At 47.8% G+C, this 26,664-nt stretch overlaps 1 protein-coding gene across 1 annotated transcript in view; it reads left to right on the forward strand.

Annotated features, from left to right (window-relative positions):
- The window catches only part of hmcn1 (hemicentin 1), a 214,294-nt gene that overhangs the window by 71,428 nt on the left and 116,202 nt on the right, over nt 1-26,664 (forward strand). Inside the window, exons 7-10 of the mRNA XM_039001765.1 lie at nt 23,737-23,857; nt 24,201-24,479; nt 24,886-25,030; nt 25,332-25,453. Coding sequence (XP_038857693.1) covers nt 23,737-23,857; nt 24,201-24,479; nt 24,886-25,030; nt 25,332-25,453 — 667 coding nt within the window. The remainder of the gene's footprint in view (nt 1-23,736; nt 23,858-24,200; nt 24,480-24,885; nt 25,031-25,331; nt 25,454-26,664) is intronic.

A 26,664-nucleotide genomic window follows, 5' to 3' on the forward strand; every position in this document is an offset into this window, starting at 1 on the left:
GAGGTTTAACCAGTGGACTAGTCTGACTGTGTTATGCTTGACTAGAGGTTGAACCAGTGGACTAGTCTGACTGTGGTTGACTAGAGGTTGAACCAGAGGACTAGTCTGACTGTGTTGTGGTTGACGAGAGGTTGAACTAGTGGACTAGTCTGACTGTGTTATGGTTGACTAGAGGTTTAACCAGTGGACTAGTCTGACTGTGTTATGGTTGACTAGAGGTTTAACCAGTGGACTAGTCTGACTGTGGTTGACTAGAGGTTGAACTAGTGGACTAGTCTGACTGTGTTGTGGTTGACGAGAGGTTGAACTAGTGGACTAGTCTGACTGTGGTTGACTAGAGGTTTAACCAGTGGACTAGTCTGACTGTGTTGTGGTTGACTAGAGGTTGAACCAGTGGACTAGTCTGACTGTGGTTGACTAGAGGTTGAACTAGTGGACTAGTCTGACTGTGTTGTGGTTGACGAGAGGTTGAACTAGTGGTCTAGTCTGACTGTGGTTGACTAGAGGTTGAACTAGTGGACTAGTCTGACTGTGTTATGGTTGACTAGAGGTTTAACCAGTGGACTAGTCTGACTGTATTATGGTTGACTAGAGGTTTAACCAGTGGACTAGTCTGACTGTGTTATTGTTGACTAGAGGTTGAACCAGTGGACTAGTCTGACTGTGGTTGACTAGAGTTTGAACTAGTGGACTAGTCTGACTGTGTTGTGGTTGACTAAAGGTTGAACTAGTGGACTAGTCTGACTGTGGTTGACTAGAGGTTGAACCAGTGGACTAGTCTGACTGTGGTTGACTAGAGGTTGAACCAGTGGACTAGTCTGACTGTGGTTCATTAGAGGTTGAACCAGTGGACTAGTCTGACTGTGGTTGACTAGATGTTGAACCAGTGGACTAGTCTGACTGTGTTGTGGTTGACTAGAGGTTGAACTAGTGGACTAGTCTGACTGTGTTGTGGCTGACTAGAGGTTGAACTAGTGGACTAGTCTGACTGTGTTGTGATTGACTAGATGTTGAACTAGTGGACTAGACTGACTGTGGTTGACTTGAGGTTGAACTAGTGGACTAGTCTGACTGTGTTGTGGTTGACTAGAGGTTGAACTAGTGGACTAGACTGACTGTGGTTGACTTGAGGTTGAACCAGTGGACTAGTCTGACTGTATTGTGGTTGACTAGAGGTTGAACTAGTGGACTAGTCTGACTGTGTTGTGTTTGACTAGAGGTTGAACCAGTTGACTAGTCTGACTGTGGTTGACTAGAGGTTGAACCAGTGGACTAGTCTGACTGTGTTATGGTTGACTAGAGGTTTAACCAGTGGACTAGTCTGACTGTGGTTGACTTGAGGTTGAACCAGAGGACTAGTCTGACTGTGGTTGACTAGAGGTTGAACTAGTGGACTAGTCTGGTTGTGTTGTGGTTGAATAGAGGTTGAACTAGTGGACTAGTCTGACTGTGTTGTGGTTGACTAGATGTTGAACTAGTGGACTAGACTGACTGTGGTTGACTTGAAGTTGAACCGGTGGACTAGTCTGATTGTGGTTGACTAGAGTTTGAACTAGTGGACTAGTCTGACTGTGTTGTGGTTGACTAAAGGTTGAACTAGTGGACTAGTCTGACTGTGGTGACTAAGGTTGAACCAGTGGACTAGTCTGACTGTGTTGACTAGAGGTTGAACCAGTGGACTAGTCTGACTGTGGTTCATTAGAGGTTGAACCAGTGGACTAGTCTGACTGTGGTTGACTAGATGTTGAACCAGTGGACTAGTCTGACTGTGTTGTGGTTGACTAGAGGTTGAACTAGTGGACTAGTCTGACTGTGTTGTGGTTGACTAGAGGTTGAACTAGTGGACTAATCTGACTGTGTTGTGATTGACTAGATGTTGAACTAGTGGACTAGACTGACTGTGGTTGACTTGAGGTTGAACTAGTGGACTAGTCTGACTGTGTTGTGGTTGACTGAGGTTGAACTAGTGACTAGACTGACTGTGGTTGACTTGAGGTTGAACCAGTGGACTAGTCTGACTGTATTGTGGTTGACTAGAGGTTGAACTAGTGGACTAGTCTGACTGTGTTGTGTTTGACTAGAGGTTGACCAGTGGACTAGTCTGACTGTGGTTGACTAAAGTTGAACCAGTGGACTAGTCTGACTGTGTTGTGGTTGAATAGAGGTTGAACTAGTGGACTAGTCTGACTGTGTTATGGTTGACTAGAGGTTGAACCAGTGGACTAGTCTGACTGTGGTTGACTTGAGGTTGAACCAGAGGACTAGTCTGACTGTGGTTGACTAGAGGTTGAAGTAGTGGACTAGTCTGGTTGTGTTGTGGTTGAATAGAGGTTGAACTAGTGGACTAGTCTGACTGTGTTGTGGTTGACTAGATGTTGAACTAGTGGACTAGTCTGACTGTGGTTGACTTGAAGTTGAACCGGTGGACTAATCTGATTGTGGTTGACTAGAGGTTGAACCAGTCGACTAGTCTGACTGTGTTGTGGTTGACTAGAGGTTTAACCAGTGGACTAGTCTGACTGTGGTTGACTAGAGGTTGAACTAGTGGACTAGTCTGACTGTGTTATGGTTGACTAGAGGTTTAACCAGTGGACTAGTCTGACTGTATTATGGTTGACTAGAGGTTTAACCAGTGGACTAGTCTGACTGTATTATGGTTGACTAGAGGTTTAACCAGTGGACTAGTCTGACTGTGTTATTGTTGACTAGAGGTTGAACCAGTTGACTAGTCTGACTGTGGTTGACTAGAGGTTGAACTAGTGGACTAGTCTGACTGTGGTTGACTTGAGGTTGAACTAGTGGACTAGTCTGACTGTGTTGTGGTTGACTAGAGGTTGAACTAGTGGACTAGACTGACTGTGGTTGACTTGAGGTTGAACCAGTGGACTAGTCTGACTGTATTGTGGTTGACTAGAGGTTGAACTAGTGGACTAGTCTGACTGTGTTGTGTTTGACTAGAGGTTGAACCAGTGGACTAGTCTGACTGTGGTTGACTAGAAGTTGAACCAGTGGACTAGTCTGACTGTGTTGTGGTTGAATAGAGGTTGAACTTGTGGACTAGTCTGACTGTGTTATGGTTGACTAAGGTTGAACCAGTGGACTAGTCTGACTGTGGTTGACTTGAGGTTGAACCGAGGACTAGTCTGACTGTGGTTGACTAGAGGTTGAACTAGTGGACTAGTCTGGTTGTGTTGTGGTTGAATAGAGGTTGAACCAGTGGACTAGTCTGACTGTGTTATGGTTGCCTAGAGTTTTACCAGTGGACTAGGCTGACTGTATTATGGTTGACCTGAGGTTTAACCAGTGGACTAGTCTGACTGTGTTATTGTTGACTAGAGGTTGAACCAGTGGACTAGTCTGACTGTGGTTGACTAGAGGTTGAACTAGTGGACTAGTCTGACTGTGTTGTGGTTGACTAAAGGTTGAACTGGTGGACTAGTCTGACTGTGGCTGACTAGAGGTTGAACCAGTGGACTAGTCTGACTGTGGTTGACTAGAGGTTGAACCAGTGGACTAGTCTGACTGTGGTTGACTAGAGGTTGAACCAGTGGACTAGTCTGACTGTGGTTGACTAGATGTTGAACCAGTGGACTAGTCTGACTGTGTTGTGGTTGACTAGAGGTTGAACTAGTGGACTAGTCTGACTGTGTTGTGGTTGACTAGAGGTTGAACTAGTGGACTAGACTGACTGTGTTGTGGTTGACTAGAGGTTGAACTAGTGGACTAGTCTGACTGTGTTGTGGTTGACTAGATGTTGAACTAGTGGACTAGACTGACTGTGGTTGACTAGAGGTTGAACCAGTGGACTAGTCTGACTGTGTTGTGGTTGACTAGAGGTTGAACTAGTGGACTAGTCTGACTGTGGTTGACTTGAGGTTGAACCAGTGGACTAGTCTGACTGTATTGTGGTTGACTAAGGTTGAACTAGTGGACTAGTCTGACTGTGTGTGTTTTGACTAGAGGTTGAACCAGTGGACTAGTCTGACTGTGGTTGACTAGAGGTTGAACCAGTGGACTAGTCTGACTGTGTTGTGGTTGAATAGAGGTTGAACTAGTGGACTAGTCTGACTGTTTATGGTTGACTAGAGGTTGAACCAGTGGACTAGTCTGACTGTGGTTGACTTGAGGTTGAACCAGAGGACTAGTCGTACTGTGGTTGACTAGAGGTTGAACCAGTGGACTAGTCTGACTGTGTTTGTGGTTGAATGAGGTTGAACAGTGGACTAGTCTGACTGTGTGTGGTTGAATAGAGTTTTAACTAGTGGACTAGTCTGGTTGTGTTGTGGTTGAATAGAGGTTAACTAGTGGACTAGTCTGACTGTGTTGTGGTCGACTAGATGTTGAACTATTGGACTTGACTGACTGTGGTTGACTTGAAGTTGAACCGGTGGACTAGTCTGATTGTGGTTGACTAGAGGTTGAACCAGTCGACTAGTCTGACTGTGTTGTGGTTGACTAGAGGTTGAACTAGTGGACTAGTCTGACTTTGTTGTGGTTGACTAGATGTTCAACTAGTGGACAATTCTGATTGTGTTGTGGTTGATTAGATGTTCAGCTAGTGGACTAGTCTGATTGTGTTGTGGTTGAATAGAGGTTGAACCAGTGGACTAGTCTGACTGTGTTGTGGTTAATAGAGGTTGAACTAGTGGACTAGTCTGACTGTGTTGTGTTTGACTAGAGGTTGAACCAGTGGACTAGTCTGATTGTGGTTGACTAGAGGTTTAACCAGTGGACTAGTCTGACTGTGTTGTGGTTGAATAGAGGTTGAACTATTGGACTAGTCTGACTGTGTTGTGGTTGACTAGAGGTTGAACCAGTGGACTAGTCTGACTGTGGTTGACTAGAGGTTGAACCAGTCGACTAGTCTGACTGTGTTGTGGTTGACTAGAGGTTTAACTAGTGGACAAGTCTGACTGTGTTGTGGTTGACTAGATGTTGAACCAGTGGACTAGTCTGACTGTGTTGTGTTTGACTAGAGGTTGAACCAGTGGACTAGTCTGATTGTGTTGTGGTTGAATAGAGGTTGAACTAGTGGACTAGTCTGACTGTGTTGTGGTTGACTAGAGGTTGAACCAGTGGACTAGTCTGATTTTGGTTGACTAGAGGTTGAACTAGTGGACTAGTCTGATTGTGGCTGACTAGAGGTTGAACCAGTGGACTAGTCTGACTGGTTGACTTGAGGTTGAACTAGTGGACTAGTCTGACTGTGTTGTGGTTGACTAAGTTGAACTAGTGGACTAGACTGACTGTGGTTGACTTGAGTTTGAACCAGTGGACTAGTCTGACTGTATTGTGGTTGACTAGAGGTTGAACTAGTGGACTAGTCTGACGTGTGTTGGTTTGACTAGAGGTTGAACCAGTGGACTAGTCTGACTGTGGTTGACTAGAGGTTGAACCAGTGGACTAGTCTGACTGTGTTGTGGTTGAATAGAGGTTGAACTTGTGGACTAGTCTGACTGTGTTATGGTTGACTACAGGTTGAACCAGTGGACTAGTCTGACTGTGGTTGACTTGAGGTTGAACCAGAGGACTAGTCTGACTGTGGTTGACTAGAGGTTGAACTAGTGGACTAGTCTGGTTGTGTTGTGGTTGAATAGAGGTTGAACCAGTGGACTAGTCTGACTGTGTTATGGTTGACTAGAGGTTTAACCAGTGGACTAGGCTGACTGTATTATGGTTGACCTGAGGTTTAACCAGTGGACTAGTCTGACTGTGTTATTGTTGACTAGAGGTTGAACCAGTGGACTAGTCTGACTGTGGTCGACTAGAGGTTGAACTAGTGGACTAGTCTGACTGTGTTGTGGTTGACTAAAGGTTGAACTGGTGGACTAGTCTGACTGTGGCTGACTAGAGGTTGAACCAGTGGACTAGTCTGACGTGGTTGACTAGAGGTTGAACCAGTGGACTAGTCTGACTGTGGTTGACTAGAGGTTGAACCAGTGGACTAGTCTGACTGTGGTGTACTAGATTTTGAACCAGTGGACTAGTCTGACTGTGTTGTGGTTGACTAAGGTTGAATAGTGGACTAGTCTGACTGTGTTGTGGTTGACTAGAGGTTGAACTAGTGGACTAGACTGACTGTGTTGTGGTTGACTAGAGGTTGAACTAGTGGACTAGTCTGACTGTGTTGTGGTTGACTAGATGTTGAACTAGTGGACTAGACTGACTGTGGTTGACTTGAGGTTGAACTAGTGGACTAGTCTGACTGTGTTGTGGTTGACTAGAGGTTGAACTAGTGGACTAGTCTGACTGTGGTTGACTTGAGGTTGAACCAGTGGACTAGTCTGACTGTATTGTGGTTGACTAGAGGTTGAACTAGTGGACTAGTCTGACTGTGTTGTGTTTGACTAGAGGTTGAACCAGTGGACTAGTCTGACTGTGGTTGACTAGAGGTTGAACCAGTGGACTAGTCTGACTGTGTTGTGGTTGAATAGAGGTTGAACTAGTGGACTAGTCTGACTGTGTTATGGTTGACTAGAGGTTGAACCAGTGGACTAGTCTGACTGTGGTTGACTTGAGGTTGAACCAGAGGACTAGTCTGACTGTGGTTGACTAGAGGTTGAACCAGTGAACTAGTCTGACTGTGTTGTGGTTGAATAGAGGTTGAACCAGTGGACTAGTCTGACTGTGTTGTGGTTGAATAGAGGTTTAACTAGTGGACTAGTCTGGTTGTGTTGTGGTTGAATAGAGGTTGAACTAGTGGACTAGTCTGACTGTGTTGTGGTCGACTAGATGTTGAACTATTGGACTTGACTGACTGTGGTTGACTTGAAGTTGAACCGGTGGACTAGTCTGATTGTGGTTGACTAGAGGTTGAACCAGTCGACTAGTCTGACTGTGTTGTGGTTGACTAGAGGTTGAACTAGTGGACTAGTCTGACTTTGTTGTGGTTGACTAGATGTTCAACTAGTGGACAATTCTGATTGTGTTGTGGTTGATTAGATGTTCAGCTAGTGGACTAGTCTGATTGTGTTGTGGTTGAATAGAGGTTGAACCAGTGGACTAGTCTGACTGTGTTGTGGTTGAATAGAGGTTGAACTAGTGGACTAGTCTGACTGTGTTGTGTTTGACTAGAGGTTGAACCAGTGGACTAGTCTGATTGTGGTTGACTAGAGGTTTAACCAGTGGACTAGTCTGACTGTGTTGTGGTTGAATAGGTTGATTATTGGACTGTCTGACTGTGTTGTGGTTGACTAGAGGTTGAACCAGTGGACTAGTCTGACTGTGGTTGACTAGAGGTTGAACCAGTGGACTAGTCTGACTGTGTTGTGGTTGACTAGAGGTTGAACTAGTGGACAAGTCTGACTGTGTTGTGGTTGACTAGATGTTGAACCAGTGGACTAGTCTGACTGTGTTGTGTTTGACTAGAGGTTGAACCAGTGGACTAGGCTGACTGTATTCTGGTTAACTAGAGGTTGAACCAGTGGACTAGTCTGACTGTGGTTGACTGGAGGTTGAACCAGTGGACTAGTCTGACTGTGGTTGACTAGAGGTTGAACCAGTGGACTAGTCTGACTGTATTGTGTTTGACTAGAGGTTGAACCAGTGGACTAGTCTGATTGTGTTGTGGTTGAATAGAGGTTGAACTAGTGGACTAGTCTGACTGTGTTGTGTTTGACTAGAGGTTGAACTAGTGGACTAGTCTGATTGTGGTTGACTAGAGGTTGAACCAGTGGACTAGTCTGACTGTGTTGTGGTTGACTAGAGGTTGAACTAGTGGACTAGTCTGACTGTGGTTGACTAGAGGTTGAACCAGTGGACTAGGCTGACTGTGTTGTGTTTGACTAGAGGTTGAACCAGTGGACTAGGCTGACTGTATTCTGGTTAACTAGAGGTTGAACCAGTGGACTAGTCTGACTGTGGTTGACTGGAGGTTGAACCAGTGGACTAGGCTGACTGTGGTTAACTAGAGGTTGAACCAGTGGACTAGTCTGACTGTGGTTGACTGGAGGTTGAACCAGTGGACTAGGCTGACTGTATTGTGGTTGAATAGAGGTTGAACCAGTGGACTAGTCTGACTGTGGTTGACTGGAGGTTGAACCAGTGGACTAGTCTGACTGTGGTTGACTGGAGGTTGAACCAGTGGACTAGGCTGACTGTGGTTGACTGGAGGTTGAACCAGTGGACTAGTCTGATTGTGTTGTGGTTGACTAGAGGTTGAACCAGTGGACTAGGCTGACTGTATTGTGGTTGACTCACTAGAGGTTGATGAATCTCTAGGGGTATCTGTTCGTTCTCTGACCGGCTGTGTATTCCAGAGGTTCATCTCATGCTGAGCTGTCTCACTTAACCCTGACAGACAGAGCAGTGAAATGGCTGTGTTTAGCCTCTGCTACCTAGGGCTGTAGGCTGTACTCAATGTTACGGCTATGCTTTTGTTTTGGGTTTTGCCTGTGTGATGACTGTGTTTCGCCATGTTTTGATGGTGAAAAATGCTGTTTTACAACACGCTGTAACTGTTCTGACTGTGGTAAGTCTATTTTAAACTAAGTCTATTTTAAACTAAGTGTGGGCGTACCACACCATTCTGTTGTTGGGGTACGCCCACACCATTCTGTTGTTGTGGTACGCCCACACCATTCTGTTGTTGTGGTACGCCCACACCATTCTGTTGTTGCGGTATGCCCACACCATTCTGTTGTTGGAGTACGCCCACACCATTCTGTTGTTGTGGTACGCCCACACCAATCTGTTGTTGGGGTACGCCCACACCATTCTGTTGTTGGAGTACGCCCACACCATTCTGCTGTTGGAGTACACCCACACCATTCTGTTGTTGCAGTACGTCCACACCATTATGTTGTTGGTGTACGCCCACACCATTCTGCTGTTGGAGTACACCCACACCATTCTGTTGTTGGGGTACGTCCACACCATTCTGTTGTTGGGGTACGTCCACACCATTATGTTGTTGGTGTACGCCCACACCATTCTGCTGTTGGAGTACACCCACACCATTCTGTTGTTGTGGTACGTCCACACCATTCTGTTGTTGTGGTACATCCACACCATTCTGTTGTTGCGGTACGTCCACACCATTCTGTTGTTGCGGTACGTCCACACCATTCTGTTGTTGCAGTACGCCCACACCTTCTGTTGTTGTGGTACGTCCACACCATTCTGTTGTTGTGGTACATCCACACCATTCTGTTGTTGCGGTACGTCCACACCATTCTGTTGTTGCGGTACGTCCACACCATTCTGTTGTTGCAGTACGCCCACACCGTTCTGTTGTTGGTGTACGTCCACACCATTCTGTTGTTGGGGTATGCCCACACCATTCTGTTGTTGCGGTACGCCCACACCATTCTGTTGTTGGGGTACGCCCACACCATTCTGTTGTTGGGGTACACCCACACCATTCTGTTGTTGGGGTACGCCCCACCAGTCTGTTGTTGGGGTACGCACCACCAGTCTGTTGTTGGGGTACACACCACCATTCTGTTGTTGGGGTACGCCCCACCATTCTGTTGTTGGGGTACGCACCACCATTCTGTTGTTGGGGTACGCCCCACCATTCTGTTGTTGGGGTACGCCCCACCATTCTGTTGTTGAGTACGCCCACACCATTCTGTTGTTGGAGTACGCCCACACCATTCTGTTGTTGGAGTACGCCCACACCATTCTGTTGTTGGAGTACGCCCACACCATTCTGTTGTTGCGGTACGTCCACACCATTCTGTTGTTGCGGTACGTCCACACCATTCTGTTGTTGGAGTACGCCCACACCATTCTGTTGTTGTGGTACGCCCACACCATTCTGTTGTTGAGGTACGACCACACCATTCTGTTGTTGGAGTACGCCCACACCATTCTGTTGTTGCGGTACGTCCACACCATTCTGTTGTTGTGGTACGTCCACACCATTCTGTTGTTGCGATACGTCCACACCATTCTGTTGTTGCGATACGTCCACACCATTCTGTTGTTGGGGTACGTCCACACCATTCTGTTGTTGGGGTACGTCCACACCATTCTGTTGTTGGAGTACGCCCACACCATTCTGTTGTTGGGGTACGCCCACACATTCTGTTGTTGGGGTACGTCCACACCATTCTGTTGTTGGAGTACGCCCACACCATTCTGTTGTTGGGGTACGCCCACACCATTCTGTTGTTGTGGTACGTCCACACCATTCTGTTGTTGGAGTACGCCCACACCATTCTGTTGTTGCGGTACGTCCACACCATTCTGTTGTTGCAGTACGCCCACACCATTCTGTTGTTGCGGTACGTCCACACCATTCTGTTGTTGGGGTACGCCCACACCATTCTGTTGTTGTGGTACGCCCACACCATTCTGTTGTTGCAGTACGCCCACACCATTCTGTTGTTGCGGTACGTCCACACCATTCTGTTGTTGGGGACCTACCATCGTTGTACTCCACACCATTCTGTTGTTGCGGTACGTCCACACCATTCTGTTTGGGTACGCCCAACCATTCTGTTGTTGCAGTACGCACACCTTCTGTTGTTGTGGTACGCCACACCTTCTGTTGTTGCGGTACGTCCACACCTCTGTGTTTGGGTATTCCACACCATTCTGTTGTTGGGGTACGTCCACACCATTCTGTTGTTGGGGTACGTCCACACCATTCTGTTGTTGGGGTACGTCCACCCATTCTGTGGGTTGGAGTCCGCCCACACCATTCTGTTGTTGAGTACCCCACACCATCTGTTGTTGGGTCCGTCCCCCACACCATTCTGTTGTTGCGGTATGCCACACAATCTGTTGTTGGTGTACGCCCACACCATTCTGTTGTTGGGGTACGTCCACACATTCTGTTGTTGGCGGTAGTGCCCACACCAATCTGTTGTTGGTGTACGCCCACACCATCTGTTGTTGGTGTACGCCCACACACCATTCTGTTGTTGGAGTACGCCCACACCATTCTGTTGTTGTGTACGCCCACACCATTCTGTTGTTGGTGTACGCCCACACCATCTGTTGTTGGAGTACGCCCACACCATTCTGTTTTTGCGTACCCCACACCATTCTGTTGTTGGGGTACGCCCACACCATTCTGTTGTTGGTGTACGCCCACACCATTCTGTTGTTGGTGTACGCCCACACCATTCTGTTGTTGGAGTACGCCCACACCATTCTGTTGTTGCGGTACGTCCACACCATTCTGTTGTTGGGGTACGCCCACACCATTCTGTTGTTGGGGTACGCCCACACATTCTGTTGTGTGGTACGCCCACACCATTCTGTTGTTGGTTACGCCACCCATTCTGTTGTTGGGGTACGCCCACCCCATCTGTTGTTGCAGTACGCGCCACACCATTCTGTTGTTGGGGTACGTCCACACCATTCTGTTGTTGGTACGTCCACACCATTCTGTTGTTGGGTACGTCCACCATCTGTTGTTGTGGTATGCCCACACCATTCTGTTGTTGGGGTACGCCCACACCATTCTGTTGTTGTGGTACGCCCACACCATTCTGTTGTTGCAGTACGTCCACACCATTCTGTTGTTGGAGTACGTCCACACCATTCTGTTGTTGGTGTACGTCCACACCATTCTGTTGTTGGGGTACGTCCACACCATTCTGTTGTTGGTGTACGTCCACACCATTCTGTTGTTGCAGTACGCCCACACCATTCTGTTGTTGCAGTACGTCCACACCATTCTGTTGTTGGAGTACGTCCACACCATTCTGTTGTTGGTGTACGCCCACACCATTCTGTTGTTGCGGTACGCCCACACCATTCTGTTGTTGCGGTACGTCCACACCATTCTGTTGTTGCGGTACGTCCACACCATTCTGTTGTTGCGGTATGCCCACACCATTCTGTTGTTGGGGTACGCCCACACCATTCTGTTGTTGCGGTATGCCCACACCATTCTGTTGTTGGAGTACGCCCACACCATTCTGTTGTTGCGGTATGCCCACACCATTCTGTTGTTGGGGTACGCACCACCATTCTGTTGTTGGGGTACACCCCACCAGTCTGTTGTTGGGGTACACACCACCATTCTGTTGTTGGGGTACGGCCCAGACACCATTCTGTTGTTGGAGTACGCCGTGTACCATTCTGTTGTTGCAGTACGTCCACACCATTCAGTTGTTGGAGTACGTCCACACCATTCTGTTGTTGGTGTAACGTCACCACCATTCTGTTGTTGCGGTAACGTCCACACCCATTCTGTTGTTGCGTTACGTCCACACCATTCTTGTTGTTGGGGTAACGCCCCACCATTCCTGTTGTGGGGTACGTCACACCATTCTGTTGTTGCGGTATATCCACACCATTCTGTTGTTGGGGTAGTCCACACCATTCTGTTGTTGAGAGTACGTCCACACCATTCTGTTGTTGGTGTACGCCCCACCATTCTGTTGTTGCGGTACGTCCACACCATTCTGTTGTTGGGGTACGTCCACACCATTCTGTTGTTGCGGTATGTCCACACCATTCTTTTGTTGGGGTACGTCCACACATTCTGTTTGTTGGGGTACGCCCACACCATTCTGTTGTTGGGTATGCCACACATTCTGTTGTTGGGGTACGTCCACACCATTCTGTTTTGTTGCTGCGGTACGTCCCACCCATTCTGTTGTTGGTGGTACGCCCACACACCATCTGTTGTTGGGGTATGCCCACAACCATTCTGTTGTTTGGGTACGCCCACACCATTCTGTTGTTGGGGTACGCCCACACCATTCTGTTGTTGGGGTACGCCCACACCATTCTGTTGTTGGGGTACGCCCACACCATTCTGTTGTTGGGGTACGTCCACACCATTCTGTTGTTGCGGTACGTCCACACCATTCCAACACAGAAAAGCAGCTTTTTATTTCATTCATATTATAATTTATTATTGTAATCACATTTAATAGAAATCATCTGGAAACACTGGACACTAACTTTAGTTGCTAGTTGGTTCCCCCTCCCCCACACACAGAGTTCCCCTGAAAGAATGTGAACCTTTTCCCCACTGCCCACATACAAAAACAGTGTTTCCCAGGCCATCCAATGGGTTTAGGTGAATAGTTTTGAGGGGATTTCTATGCTTGTGCCATGCTGTGTATTTCAGTCATGGTAATGGACCATGACACCTGGGCATAGATTGTGTGTGAAAGAGTTTGATCCTTTTTAATCTGTCTTTAATTGGGTGCTGGTTCACATCACCCCCCCCCCCCCCCCCTCCATCACAACCTGTTCCCCTCCATCACAACCTGTCCCCCTCCATCACAACCTGTCCCCCTCCATCCCAACCTGTCCCCCTCCATCACAACCTGTTCCTCTCCATCACAACCTGTCCCCCTCCATCACAACCTGTCCCCCTCCATCCCAACCTGTCCCCCTCCATCACAACCTGTCCCCCTCCATCACAACCTGTCCCTCTCCATCACAACCTGTCCCCCTCCATCCCAACCCTTCCCCCCTCCATCACAACCTGTCCCCCTCCATCACAACCTGTCCCCCTCCATCAACAAACCTGTTCCCCTCCATCCCAACCTGTCCCCCTCCATCACAACCTGTCCCTCTCACACCTGCCCTCACACCTCCCTATCCATTTCACAACCTTCCATCACAACCATGTTCCCTCCATCACAAACCTGTCCCCCTCCAACCCCCCCCTCACAACCTGTCCCCCCTCCAGCACCACCTGTCCCCCTCCTCCCAACCTGTCCCCTTCCATCACAACCTGTCCCCCTCCATCCCAACCTGTCCCCCTCCATCCCAACCTGTTCCTCTCCATCACAACCTGTCCCTCCATCACAACCTGTCCGCCCTCCAGCACAACCTGTTCCTCTCCATCCACACCTGTCCCCCTCCATCCCAACCTGTCCCCCTCCATCAACACCTGGTTCCCCTCCATGCAACACACCTGTCCCCCTCCATCACAACCTGTCCCTCTCCATCACAACCTGTCCCCCTCCATCACAACCTGTCCCCCTCCATCACAACCTGTCCCCCTCCATCACAACCTGTCCCTCTCCATCACAACCTGCCCTCGGCCCTTGTTCCTCCTTGGATATCCAGGCACTCACTTAGATATTTGTTCCAGGAGAGAGTGTGTGTGTGTGTGTGCTTTCCTCTCCCAGGGATACACCAGGTTGGTCTCCTTAGCTATCTCCTGACCTTAGCAATGAGCACGTCTTGGCTTCATACTGCGTGGTGTTTTATGGCCCATGATAATAGTTCAGGAAGGTTGTAACTTGTAAAGTATGTGAACAACCCAGAGGGATAGCTGCAGTGGCAGCCTGCCTGTCCCGTTCCATCTCTCGCTCTGTGCTCTGCTCTGGAGGCAGCAGCACCGGACTTCCCGGAGCTCAGAGAACACATTGATTAGTAAAAGAAGCAGGGGACAGCAGCAGGACTGTATCTTTTAGTGACTCCGGGACTGGACTTCTCTTGCCAAAGAAGACAAAGAGGTGGAAAAAAGAGATTGAAGAATGTTTTTCCGTTTGACGCCGGATCAGTGTTTCAAGATGTCCTTCTGAGAGTACTGGGGATGTTTTCAGATCAGGGTTGGATTCATAGCTGATGAGACCTGTGTCTGGTGCTGCTGACCAACAGAAGGTGTGAAGATCAGCCTCCAACCAAAGCCAGTGGAAGGCACTTAAAAAACACATAATTAACCTGAGTCCTTTGTCTTTCTCTATGGTGGACCCACCCCGAAACTGGTTGCTAACAGGATAGTTATTACAGTATTCACCTTAATTCAGGCAATCCAAGGGGCAACCCTTAATAAGGACCCCTGGGGATATATTAGTTGTGTGTAGCACTGTCAGGGTCTCACTGCATCCCAAATGGAGCCAGGGGTCTGGTCTAAAATACTGCACTATAAAGACAATAGGGTAACATCTGATAAATATGTCTATGTGACCAATCAACAATTTGATTTGATGTGGGACTTAGCCCGGCACTGCCATGGCTTCCCTTCCCAAGGATGTGTCCATTCCAGGAGCAATCTGTCCTGCTGGGTTAGGGGAAACCTGTCCTGCTGGGGTAGGGGAAACCTGTCCTACTGGGGTAGGGGAAACCTGTCCTGCTGGGGTAGGGGAAGTCTGTCCTGCTGGGGTAGGGCAGTCTGTCCTGCTGGGGTAGGGGAAACCTGTACTACTGGGGTAGGGGAAACCTGTCCTACTGGGGTAGGGGAAATCTGTCCTACTGGGGTAGGGGAAATCTGTCCTACTGGGGTAGGAGAAATCTGTCCTACTGGGGTAGGGGAAGTCTGTCCTGCTGGGGTAGGGGCAGTCTGTCCTGCTGGGGTAGGGGAAACCTGTCCTACTGGGGTAGGGGAAAATCTGTCATACTGGGGTAGGGGAAACCTGTCCTACTGGGGTAGGGGAAATCTGTCCTACTGGGGTAGGGGAAACCTGTCCTACTGGGGTAGGAGAAATCTGTCCTGCTGGGGTAGGGGAAACCTGTCCTACTGGGGTAGGAGAAATCTGTCCTACTGGGGTAGGAGAAATCTGTACTGCTGGGGTAGGGGGAGTCTGTCCTACTGGGGTAGGGGAAACCTGTCCTACTGGGGTAGGAGAAATCTGTCCTACTGGGGTAGGAGAAATCTGTCCTACTGGGTAGGAACGTCTATGGGAGAAAACCTTCCTACTGGGGTAGAGGGAAACCTGTCCTACTGGGGTAGGGGAAGTCTGTCCTACTGGGGTAGGAGAAATCTGTCCTACTGGGGTAGGGGAAATCTGTCCTACTGGGGTAGGGGTAACCTGTCCTACTGGGGTAGGATAAATCTGTCCTACTGGGGTAGGGGAAACCTGTCCTACTGGGGTAGGGGAAGTCTGTCCTACTGGGGTAGGAGAAATCTGTCCTACTGGGGTAGGGGAAATATGTCCTACTGGGGTAGGGGAAACCTGTCCTACTGGGGTAGGGGCAGTCCTGTCCCTGCTGGGTAGGGCAGTACTGTCCTGCTGGGGTTAGGGAAGTCTGTCCTGCTGGGGTAGGGGAAACCTGTCCTACTGGGGTAGGGAAAACCTGTCCTACTGGGTTAGGGGAAGTCTGTCCTACTGGGGTAGGAGAAATCTGTCCTACTGGGTTGGGGAAATCTGTCCTACTGGAGTAGGGGAAACCTGTCCTACTGGGGTAGGGGAAGTCTGTCCTGCTGGGGTAGGGGCAGTCTGTCCTGCTGGGGTAGGGGCAGTCTGTCCTGCTGGGGTAGGGGAAATATGTCCTGCTGGGGTAGGGGAAAATCTGTCCTACTGGGGTAGGGGAAATCTGTCCTACTGGGGAAGGGGCAATGTGTCCTGTCCTGCTGGGATAGGAGCAGTCTGTCCTGCTAGGATAGGGGCAGTCTGTCCTGCTGGGGTAGGAGCAGTCTGTCCTGCTGGGGAAGGGGCAGTCTGTCCTGCTGGGGTAGGGGAAATCTGTCCTACTGGGGTAGGGGGAATCTGTCCTGCTGGGGTAGGGGTAATCTGTCCATTACGTGGTAGGGGAATCTTGTCATACTGGGTAGGGGGAATCTGTTCCTTGCTGGGGTAGGGGTAATCTGTCGTCCACTGGGTAGGGGTAATCTGTTCGTACTGGGGGTAGTGGGAAGTCTGTTCCTGCTGGGGTAGGGGCAGTCCTGTCCTGCTTCGGGTAGGGGAAATATGTCCTGCTGGGTGAGGGGAAAAAATCTGTCCACTTGGGGTAGGGGAAATCTGTCCTACTGGGGAAGGGGCAATGTGTCCTGTCCTGCTGGGATAGGAGCAGTCTGTCCTGCTAGGATAGGGGCAGTCTGTCCTGCTGGGGTAGGAGCAGTCTGTCCTGCTGGGGAAGGGGCAGTCTGTCCCTGCTGGGTAGGGGGAAATCTGTCCTACTGGGGTAGGGGGGGACATCTGTCTGACTGGGGTGGAGTAATCTGTTCTATGGGGTAGGGGAAACCTGTTCCTACTGAGAGTAAGGGGTAGATCGTCCCTACTGGGTGGGACTGCTGAACTGTCGGGAGGGGGAATCTTGTCCTGCTGGGGTAGGGGTAATCTGTCTGCTGGTTAGGGGTAATCTGTCCTAACTGGGGTGAGGGGGCAGTCTGTCCTGCTGGGGAAGGGGTAATCTGTCCTACTGGGGTAGGGGAAGTGTGTCCTGTCCTGCTGGGGTAGGGGCAGTCTGTCCTGCTGGGGTAGGGGAAATTTGTCCTACTGGGGTAGGGGATAATCTGTCTCACTGGGAGGGGCAGTCTGTCCTACTGGGGTGGGGGGAGGCAGTCTGTCCTGCTGGGTGGGGCAGTCTGTCCTGCTGGGGTAGGGGCAGTCTGTTCTGGGTAGGGGCAGTCTGTTCTGGGTAGGGGCAGGGGCTGTGTGTGATGGGGTAGGGGCTGTGTGATGAGGTAGGGGTTGATGCTGTGTGTGATGGGGTAGGGTTTGTGTGTGATGGGGTATGAGGCTGTGGTAGGGGCTGTGTGTGATTGGGTAGGGGCTGTGTGTGATGGGGTAGGAGCTGTGTGTGATGAGGTTGGGGTAGGGGTGTGTTGGGGAGGGATGTAGTGTGGGTAGGGGCTGTGTGTGATTGGGTAGGGGCTGTGTGTGATTGTAAGGGTGTGGTATGGGGTAGGGCTGTGTGTGATGAGGTTGGGGTTGGGGCTTGTGTGATGGCGTAGGGGCTATGTGTGATGGGGAAGGGGCTGATGTGTGATGGGTGGGTTGGGCTGGGCTGGGTTGATGGGGTTAGGGTTGGGCTGTGTGTGATGGGGTAGGGGCTGTGTGTGATGGAGAAGGGGCTGATTTCAGCCTCTTTATACTATAGGCTCTATTATCTCTGTTGTAACAGGTCTTTTTAAGAGTCATTCTCCGTTTATGACCCCGTCGTCTGCCTACTAAAGCCCCGCTGTGGCTCTGCCCAGTGTGTTGCTCTACAGACACTATTAGGCCACTTTAACGGTCACTACGGGGATTGTGCTTTAAGGCATTTGCTTTGTGACATTCCCCATTGAGCTGGATATTGCCACCCACACACTCCTTTGAATGGCCTCTGAATGGTGAAGACATTTGCCAGACTTGTACGTGCTCTCAATAGCCTTTGGTTTGGTTGGAGTGTGAGGAAGATGTATTGATGCATTGATCTTCATCATCTTCTTGGAAGAGTACACCAGTCGTTTTCTTTATGGTTAGACAGTATATCAGTATATCTCTTTCTATAAGAGTTGTCATTGTTACTGATACTGACTAGACTACAGTGAACTCTTTTGCGTGTAAAGGTGAGGATTTTCCCCGTTTCACCAACCTTTATTTCAATGTAATGACTAAGTGTTTATTTGAGGCCTGCTTCAAAGAGCTGCAGTATAATGAAGAGCCCATAACGCCAGCTCATCTTCTCCCTGATTATAGTACTCATGTTTGTCAAATGAAAGCACCACTGACTGACTGACAGACAGACTGAAAGATCATGTTGTTGGGGAATTGTAGATGTTGCTATAAATCATCATAGGCATTTTTCAATGTCAGGCCTTGACAGACTGATACTCTATCTCTCACTTCAGTCACTGTAAATGTCTTGTTTATACAAGTGGAAATGGCTGCCATACTTCCCTCCGTAGTCATAGTTCGCTCCAAGATCAACCTGGGGAACTCTGCTTTACACAAATTGGCTGAAAATACAAAGTATTATTATTTTGATCCTCAGATGTCGCCCAAAGTACACAATCTTGTTGGAAAATGGTGTTCAATTTGATGTAAAAGCTTTGGCTTCTCTTGAATTGGAGACATGATCATAATCATTCTGGCACAGCCATCTTGGATCAACCATACCGGCACAGCCATCTTGGATCCACCATGCCGGCACAGCCATCTTGGATCCACCATACCGGCACAGCCGTCTTGGATCCACCATAACGGCACAGCCATCTTGGATCCACCATACTGGCACAGCCATCTTGGATCCACCATACCGGCACAGCCATCTTGGATCCACCATAACGGCACAGCCGTCTTGGATCCACCATACTGGCACAGCCATCTTGGATCCACCATACTGGCACAGCCATCTTGGATCCACCATACTGGCACAGCCATCTTGGATCCATCATACCGGCACAGCCATCTTGGATCCAAAATACCGGCACAGCCATCTTGGATCAACCATACTGGCACAGCCATCTTGGATCCACCATACCGGCACAGCCATCTTGGATCCACCATACCGGCACAGCCATCTTGGATCAACCATACCGGCACAGCCATCTTAGATCAACCATAACGGCACAGCCATCCTAAGCTTATCACATTGTTATGTTCTAACTTTAGAAACGGTCATAAATAATTTGAATAACTGTGGTGATGGCGTAAGCAGACCAAGTTTAGAGACATCATCATGACACCCTGCTCCTAACCAGTGTTTAGTGACATCATTCATGCACCTGCTAACCAGTTGACTCCTGACATCCTCCAACCAGTGTTTAGTGACATCATTCATACACCCTGACTCCTAAACAGTGTTTAGTGACCATCATGACACCTCTGCTCCTAACCAGGTTTAGTGACATCATCATGAACCCGCTCACTACCAGTGTTTAGTGACATCATCATGACACCATGCTCCTAAACCATGTTTAGTGACATCATCATGACACCCTGCTCCTAACAGTGTTTAGTGACATCATCCATGACCCCTGCTCCTTAACCAGTGATTTAGTGACATCATCATGACACCCTGCTCCATAACCAGTGTTTAGTTGACATCATCATTGACAACCCTGCTCTACCAGTGTTAGTGACATACATCATGACACCCTGATGCCTCACCAGTGTTAGTGACATATCATGAACCCTGCTCCTACCAGGGTTTATGACATCATCATGACACCCGCTCATAACCAGTGTTTGAGTGACATCATCATGACACCCTGCTACTAACCGTGGTTTAGTTGCATCATCATGCCACACCCTGCTCACTAACAGTGGTTTAGTGACATCATATGCACCCTGCCTCCTAACAGTTTTAGTGACATCATCATGACACACTTACGTTTTACTGACTCGCCTGACACCCGCTCCACCCCAGTGTTTAGTTGACATCACATGACACCCTGCTCCTAACCTTAGTGTTTAGTGCACATCTATCATGACACCCTGCTCCTAACCAGTGTTAGTGACACATCATGACACCTGCTCCTAAACAGTGTTTAGTGACATCATCATGAAACCCTGCCCTACTGTTAGTCAATCATGACACCTGCTTCTAATGAGTGGACATCCTCTGGACACCCGCTCCTACCAAGGTGTTTAGTGACATCATCATGACACCCTGCTCCTAACCAGTGTTTAGTGACATCATCATGACACCCTGCTCCTAACCAGTGTTTAGTGACATCATCATGACACCCTGCTCCTAACCAGTGTTTAGTGACATCATCATCATGTACACCCTGCTCCTAACCAGTGTTTAGTGACAGATCATTCATGTGACCACCCTGCTCCTAACCGTGTTTAGTGACATCATCATCATGTGACACCCTGCTCCTACCAGTGTTAGTGGACTTGACATCATTACATGACAGCCCTGTCCCTAACCAGTGTTTTAGTGGACCATCATCATGACACCCTGGCCTCCTAACCAGTGTTAGTGAACATCATAGACACCCTGCTCCTAACCAGTGTTTTAGTGACATATCATAGTACCCCGCTCCTAACCATGTTCTAGATGACATTCATCATATGTGACACCCTGCTCCAACCAGTGTTTAGTGAATCACATCATGTGACACCCTGCTCCTAACCAGTGTTTAAGTGACATCTGCATCATTATGTACACCCTGCTTCTAGACACCAGTGGTTTAGTGACATCATCATGGACAACCCTGCTCCTAACCAGTGTTAGTGTATCAATGAACCTTCAAACATAGCATCATCGACACCCGATACATCCTAACCAGTGTTAGGACCATCTGTGCATGACATCCTGCTCCTAACCAGTGTTTAGTGACATCATCATGACACCCTGCTCCTAACCAGTGTTTAGTGACATCATCATGACATCCTGCTCCTAACCAGTGTTTAGTGACATCATCATGAAAACCCATGCTCCTAACCATGTTAGTGAACATCATCATGAACCATTGCTCTACTCAGTGTTTTAGTGACATCACATGACACCCTGGCTCCTAAACAGTGTTAGTGACATCATTCATGAAACCCTGCTCCTAAACCAGGTTTTGTGAACATCATCATGACACCCTGCTCCTAACCAGTGTTTAGTGACATCATCATGACACCCTGCTCCTAACCAGTGTTTAGTGACATCATCATGACACCCTGCTCCTAACCAGTGTTTAGTGACATCATCATGACACCCTGCTCCTAACCAGTGTTTAGTGACATCATCATGACACCCTGCTCCTAACCAGTGTTTAGTGACATCATCATCATAGTGACACCCTGCTCCTAACCAGTGTTTAGTGACATCATCATGACACCTGCTCCTAACCAGTGTTTCAGTGACCATCATCATCAAGTGACATACCTGCTCACTAACCAGTGTTTAGGTGACATCATCATGACACCCTGCTCCTAACCAGTGTTTAGTGACATCATACATGACCACCCCTGCTCCTACCCAGGTTGTAGTTACACATCATGGACACCCTGCTCCTAACCAGGTTTTAGTGACATCATCATCATAGTGACACCCTGCTCCTAACCAGTGTTTAGTGACATCATCATGACACCCTGCTCCTAACCAGTGTTTAGTGACATCATCATCATAGTGACACCCTGCTCCTAACCAGTGTTTAGTGACATCATCATCATAGTGACACCCTGCTCCTAACCAGTGTTTAGTGACATCATCATGAAACCCTGCTCCTAACCAGTGTTTAGTGACATCATCATGACACCCTGCTCCTAACCAGTGTTTAGTGACATCATCATGACATCCTGCTCCTAACCAGTGTTTAGTGACATCATCATGACACCCTGCTCCTAACCAGTGTTTAGTGACATCATCATGACACCCTGCTCCTAACCAGTGTTTAGTGACATCATCATGAAACCCTGGCTCCTAACCATGTTTAGTGACTCACTCATGACACCCTGCTCCTACCAGTGTTAGTTGACATCAATCATGAACCCTGCTCCTAACCAGTGTTTAGTGACATCATCATGACACCCTGCTCCTAACCAGTGTTTAGTGACATCATCATCATAGTGACACCCTGCTCCTTTTTATCAACTCTATTGTGATGGATTCTAAACTTGTCTTGTACGGGACAAACTACTGTATACAGTAGGTTTAGGATATAGATGCAGACATTGTCATTGTGTGTGATCCCACATCACATCACAAACAACACTCTAATACAGTGGTATTCAAACTCTTTAAGTGTGGACCCAGAATTTCAGGGAACACAATTTTTGGGCAAAATAATTTATTGCAACCACACCACAAATCTAATGACACAACCTTAAAATCTGTACATTTAGATTTTAACATCAACAAATAACCTTCAATTCATTGCAGCCTTCCTTCTTCAAGATCCCTTTTACCCTATACAAATCTCCCACTTTACCACCACCAAAGCACCCCCAGACCATCACATTGTCTCCACTATTCTTGACAGACGGCATCTTTTCATTTTTTCTGCGCCTCACGAATGTTCTTCTTTGTGATCCGAACACCTCAAACTTATATTCGTCTGTCCATAACACTGTTTTCCAATCTTCCTCTGTCCAGTGTCTGTGTTCTTTTTGCACATCTAATCTTTCTTTTATTGGCCAATCTGAGATATGGCTTTTTTCTTTGCAACTCGCCTAGAAGGCCAGCATCCCGGGTCACCTCTTCACTGTTGACATTGAGACTGGTGTTTTGCGTGGTACTATTAATGAAAGCTGCCATTGATGACTTGTGAGCCGTCGTTTTCGAACTAGACACTCTAATGTACTTGTCCTCTTGCTCAGTTGTGCACCGGGGCCTCCCACTCCTCTTTCATTCTGGTTGAGCCAGTTTGAGCTTCTGTGAAGGGAGTAGAGCACAGCATTGTACGAGATCTTCAGTTTCTTGGTCAATTTCTCGCATGGATAGCCTTCATTTTCAGAACAAGAATAGACTGACAAGTTTCAGAAGAAGTTACTTGTTTCTGGCCATTTTGAGCCTGTAATCGAACCCACAAATGCGATGCTCCAGATAACTCAACTAGTCTAAAGAAGGCCAGTGTATTCTTCTTTAATTAGAACAACAGTTTTCAGCTGTGCTAACGTAATTGCAAAAAAGGGTTTCTAAATGATCAATTAGCCTTTTAAAATGATAAACTTGGATTGCTAAACACAAACGTCGATCAAGCTGATGAGGTGAGGTACCTAGTGGTTGAGCGTTGTGACTAATAACCGAAAGGTTGTCAAATCGAATCCCTTAGAGACAAAATAAAATCTGCTGTCGCCCCGAACAAAGGCAGTTAACCACGTTTCCTAGGCTGTCATTGTAAATAAGAATTTGTTCTTAACTGACATGCCTAGTTAAATAAAATAAAAATGCCATTGGAACACAGGAGTGAGGGTTGCTGATAATGGGCCTCTGTACACCTATGTAGATATTCCATTAAAAATCAGCTACAATGTCTACACTGTATTTCTGATCAATTTTGATGTTATTTTCATGGACAAAACATTAGATTTTCTTTAAAAAACAATTACATTTCTAAGTTTAATTTTTTATTTTATTTTTAGAACGGTATGGTGTATATAGAGATTTTAGCGACCCCACTGCAGTTCCCCCGCGTCCCTGACTTTGAATATCACTGCTCTAATAGAATCTAATCTGACCTAAGATGATTCTAACCTTTGACCTATTTCCCCACTCCAGACGTCTAGCGAGGGCAGACACTCAGTCCGGATCTCAGGAGTCAGCACCATCGACTTCCGGGCCGGATTTTCCAGGAAGCCCACTCTGGACTTCAAGATGACCTCTAGCCGGCCGGTTCAAGGTCAGTAAGGTCATGGTTCAAGGTCAGTAAGTTCATGTGACCCACATCGTTGTACCATCACACACCTGCTCCTTTAGTTTGACTGGAAATGGTGGGATGTTACCTTTTGGAAAAATAGCTACTTTTGTGTGCTTTACCTTAGCTTAATTTCATGTTTAAGTTTCAAGGATATTTGTTATTAGTTTTTTCAAATTATTTGGAGATTTATGAATCTGACAAATTTGACACTATTCTTATCATCCTCTCATTGTCGTCTCCTAACCTCCCCCTTGCTCTCCCATCCCACTCCCTCCCTCCCTACCTCCCTCCCTCTATCCTAACCTCCCTCCCTCCCTCTCTACAGGTATCGCCACTTACATCCTGCTGAACACCACAGGGCTGTTCCATCCGGCACGAGCTGATAGGCTGGAGCTTGTATCAATCACAGGCGGTGTGATTAAGACCCTCCCAGTGCGGTACTATCCCAACACTGGGACGGGAAGTCCCCTGACAGGAACCATCTGGAACATCACAGAGTTTGTCCCGCCGAAAGAGGCCTTCTTCCTGCGGGTCACAGGTTATGACAAGGACGGCTTCCTGTTCCAGAGGGTCTCCAGTGTGTCCTTCTCCAGTATTGTTCCTGGTCAGTTACCTGGACTAACAGTGGTTTTGTCAGTGGCAAAGGGGTCTGGTCAAGTAGTACACTATATAAGGAATTTGTGAGGCAGCCAGTGACCCCCCCCCAGTGACTCCTCCCCCCAGATATTTCAGTGTTTTCTTAGTGATTATTTTTAGCGAAGAGAAGAAAATATTTAATACAATTATAAATACAAATTGATACAAATGAAGAGTTCCAGCAATGAAAACAAAGTTTGATAGCGATTGAGCAATTATCCACTAAATAAGTGGTTTAAGATAAATTCAATTGTATATTTCTCACTGGATAGTTTTAGACTAGGGTTCCCAATGTTAGTACATGTTCTGGATGTTAACAATAACAATGTCTGTCCGTTCTTGCCCTACCCTGTCCCACCCCTAACCCCTGCCAGATGCACCTAAGGTTGTGATGCCCCCCACCACCCCGGGGTACTACCTGCAGAGAGGGACCATCTCCTGCCAGGTAGACAGCCTCATCCCCTTCACCCTGCGCTTCACCAGGGAGGGGAAAAGCCTGGGTGTCGATCAGCTCTTCAGGTAATATAGGACACTATTTGGGAGGGAGGGGAGGGGAGAGGAGAGGGAGGTGAAGGAGGTGAGGGGAGAAGGAGAGGGAGGATAAATGGAAGCATGTGAAATGAATGGCGTTTCCAATACAGTCTGAAGGCATTGAATAAGCATCATATTATTAGCTAGATAGGGGGCTCCTAGTCTTACACACATCATCCAATCTCTAATATCTCCCTGTTCTAGATCTTAAATCACATCATGGCACAGTACAGTATGTGAATTTGATTTGATTTGATTTGATTGTTTTGTGTCTCTGTCCCTCTGGCAGGGAGTCAGCCAATGCGTTATGGGAGCTGGCCCAGGTGACTCTGAAGGATGAGGGCTTCTATGAGTGCATCGCCATCAGCAACGCTGGGACAGGACGCGCCCGAACCTTCCTGGATGTCTCAGGTAGGACCATCCCCTGACCCCTGACCCATACCGCTCTGTCATCTCTATGGCAACACAGGCCAAGTCAGTGTACGTCAAGCAGAAAGGTCTGGGATCCAAAAACGACATACCTGACTCCATCTTACTCTCAGAACTACGTATCTGACTCCATCTTACTCACTCGAAACATACATATACAGGAACATCCATCCTTACTCTCAGAACTACATATCATCAGACTCCATCACTTACTCTCAAAGACCCAAGGACTAACATAATCGGACTCCATCTTACTCTCAGGACTACATATCAGACTCCATCTTACTCTCAGAACTACGTATCTGACTCCATCTTACTCTCAGAACTACATATCTGACTCCATCTTACTCTCAGAACTACATATCGGACTCCATCTTACTCTCAGAACTACATTTCTGACTCCATCTTACTCTCAGGACTACATATCGGACTCCATCTTACTCTCAGAACTACATATCTGACTCCATCTTACTCTCAGAACTACATATCGGACTCCATCTTACTCTCAGAACTACATATCTGACTCCATCATACTCGCAGAACCAGGGGCGCAACTTTCATGGGGGCATGTTCTGCCACATGCTGTTTGGAGTGTTTATCCGACTGGATAAATAAATAAATAATACATGTCGCCCCCACTTCTAAAACCAAAGTTGCGCCCCTGCTCAGAACTATATATGTGACTCCATCTTACTCTCAGGTCCCCAGGGTATAGGACACTTGAGTATTAACCAATTAGCCTTGGCATGGTTAGATACTTCCCATCTAAAGAAGTGAGTCTATACATTACAATACATTACATGTGAAAACATTAAGTAGTGGTGTATAATGGAACTCACAATAAGTATTTTGCTCAGCTGGGGGTTGTATGATTACCCTACACATACACACACACAGAGGCACACACACACACACACACACACACACACACACACACACACACACCACACACACACACACACACACACACACACACACACACACACCACACACACACACACCACACACAACACACACAACCACAAAACACACAACACAAACACACACACACACACACACACACAACACACACCACACACACACACACACACACACACACACACACACGATGGCACGCACACAAATGCCACACAAACGCATGCAAAACGCAAACGCAAACATAACACACACACACACAAAGGCAAACAACGACA

This window comes from Salvelinus namaycush, chromosome 10, assembly GCF_016432855.1.
Source record: "Salvelinus namaycush isolate Seneca chromosome 10, SaNama_1.0, whole genome shotgun sequence".
NCBI lineage: Eukaryota > Metazoa > Chordata > Actinopteri > Salmoniformes > Salmonidae > Salvelinus > Salvelinus namaycush.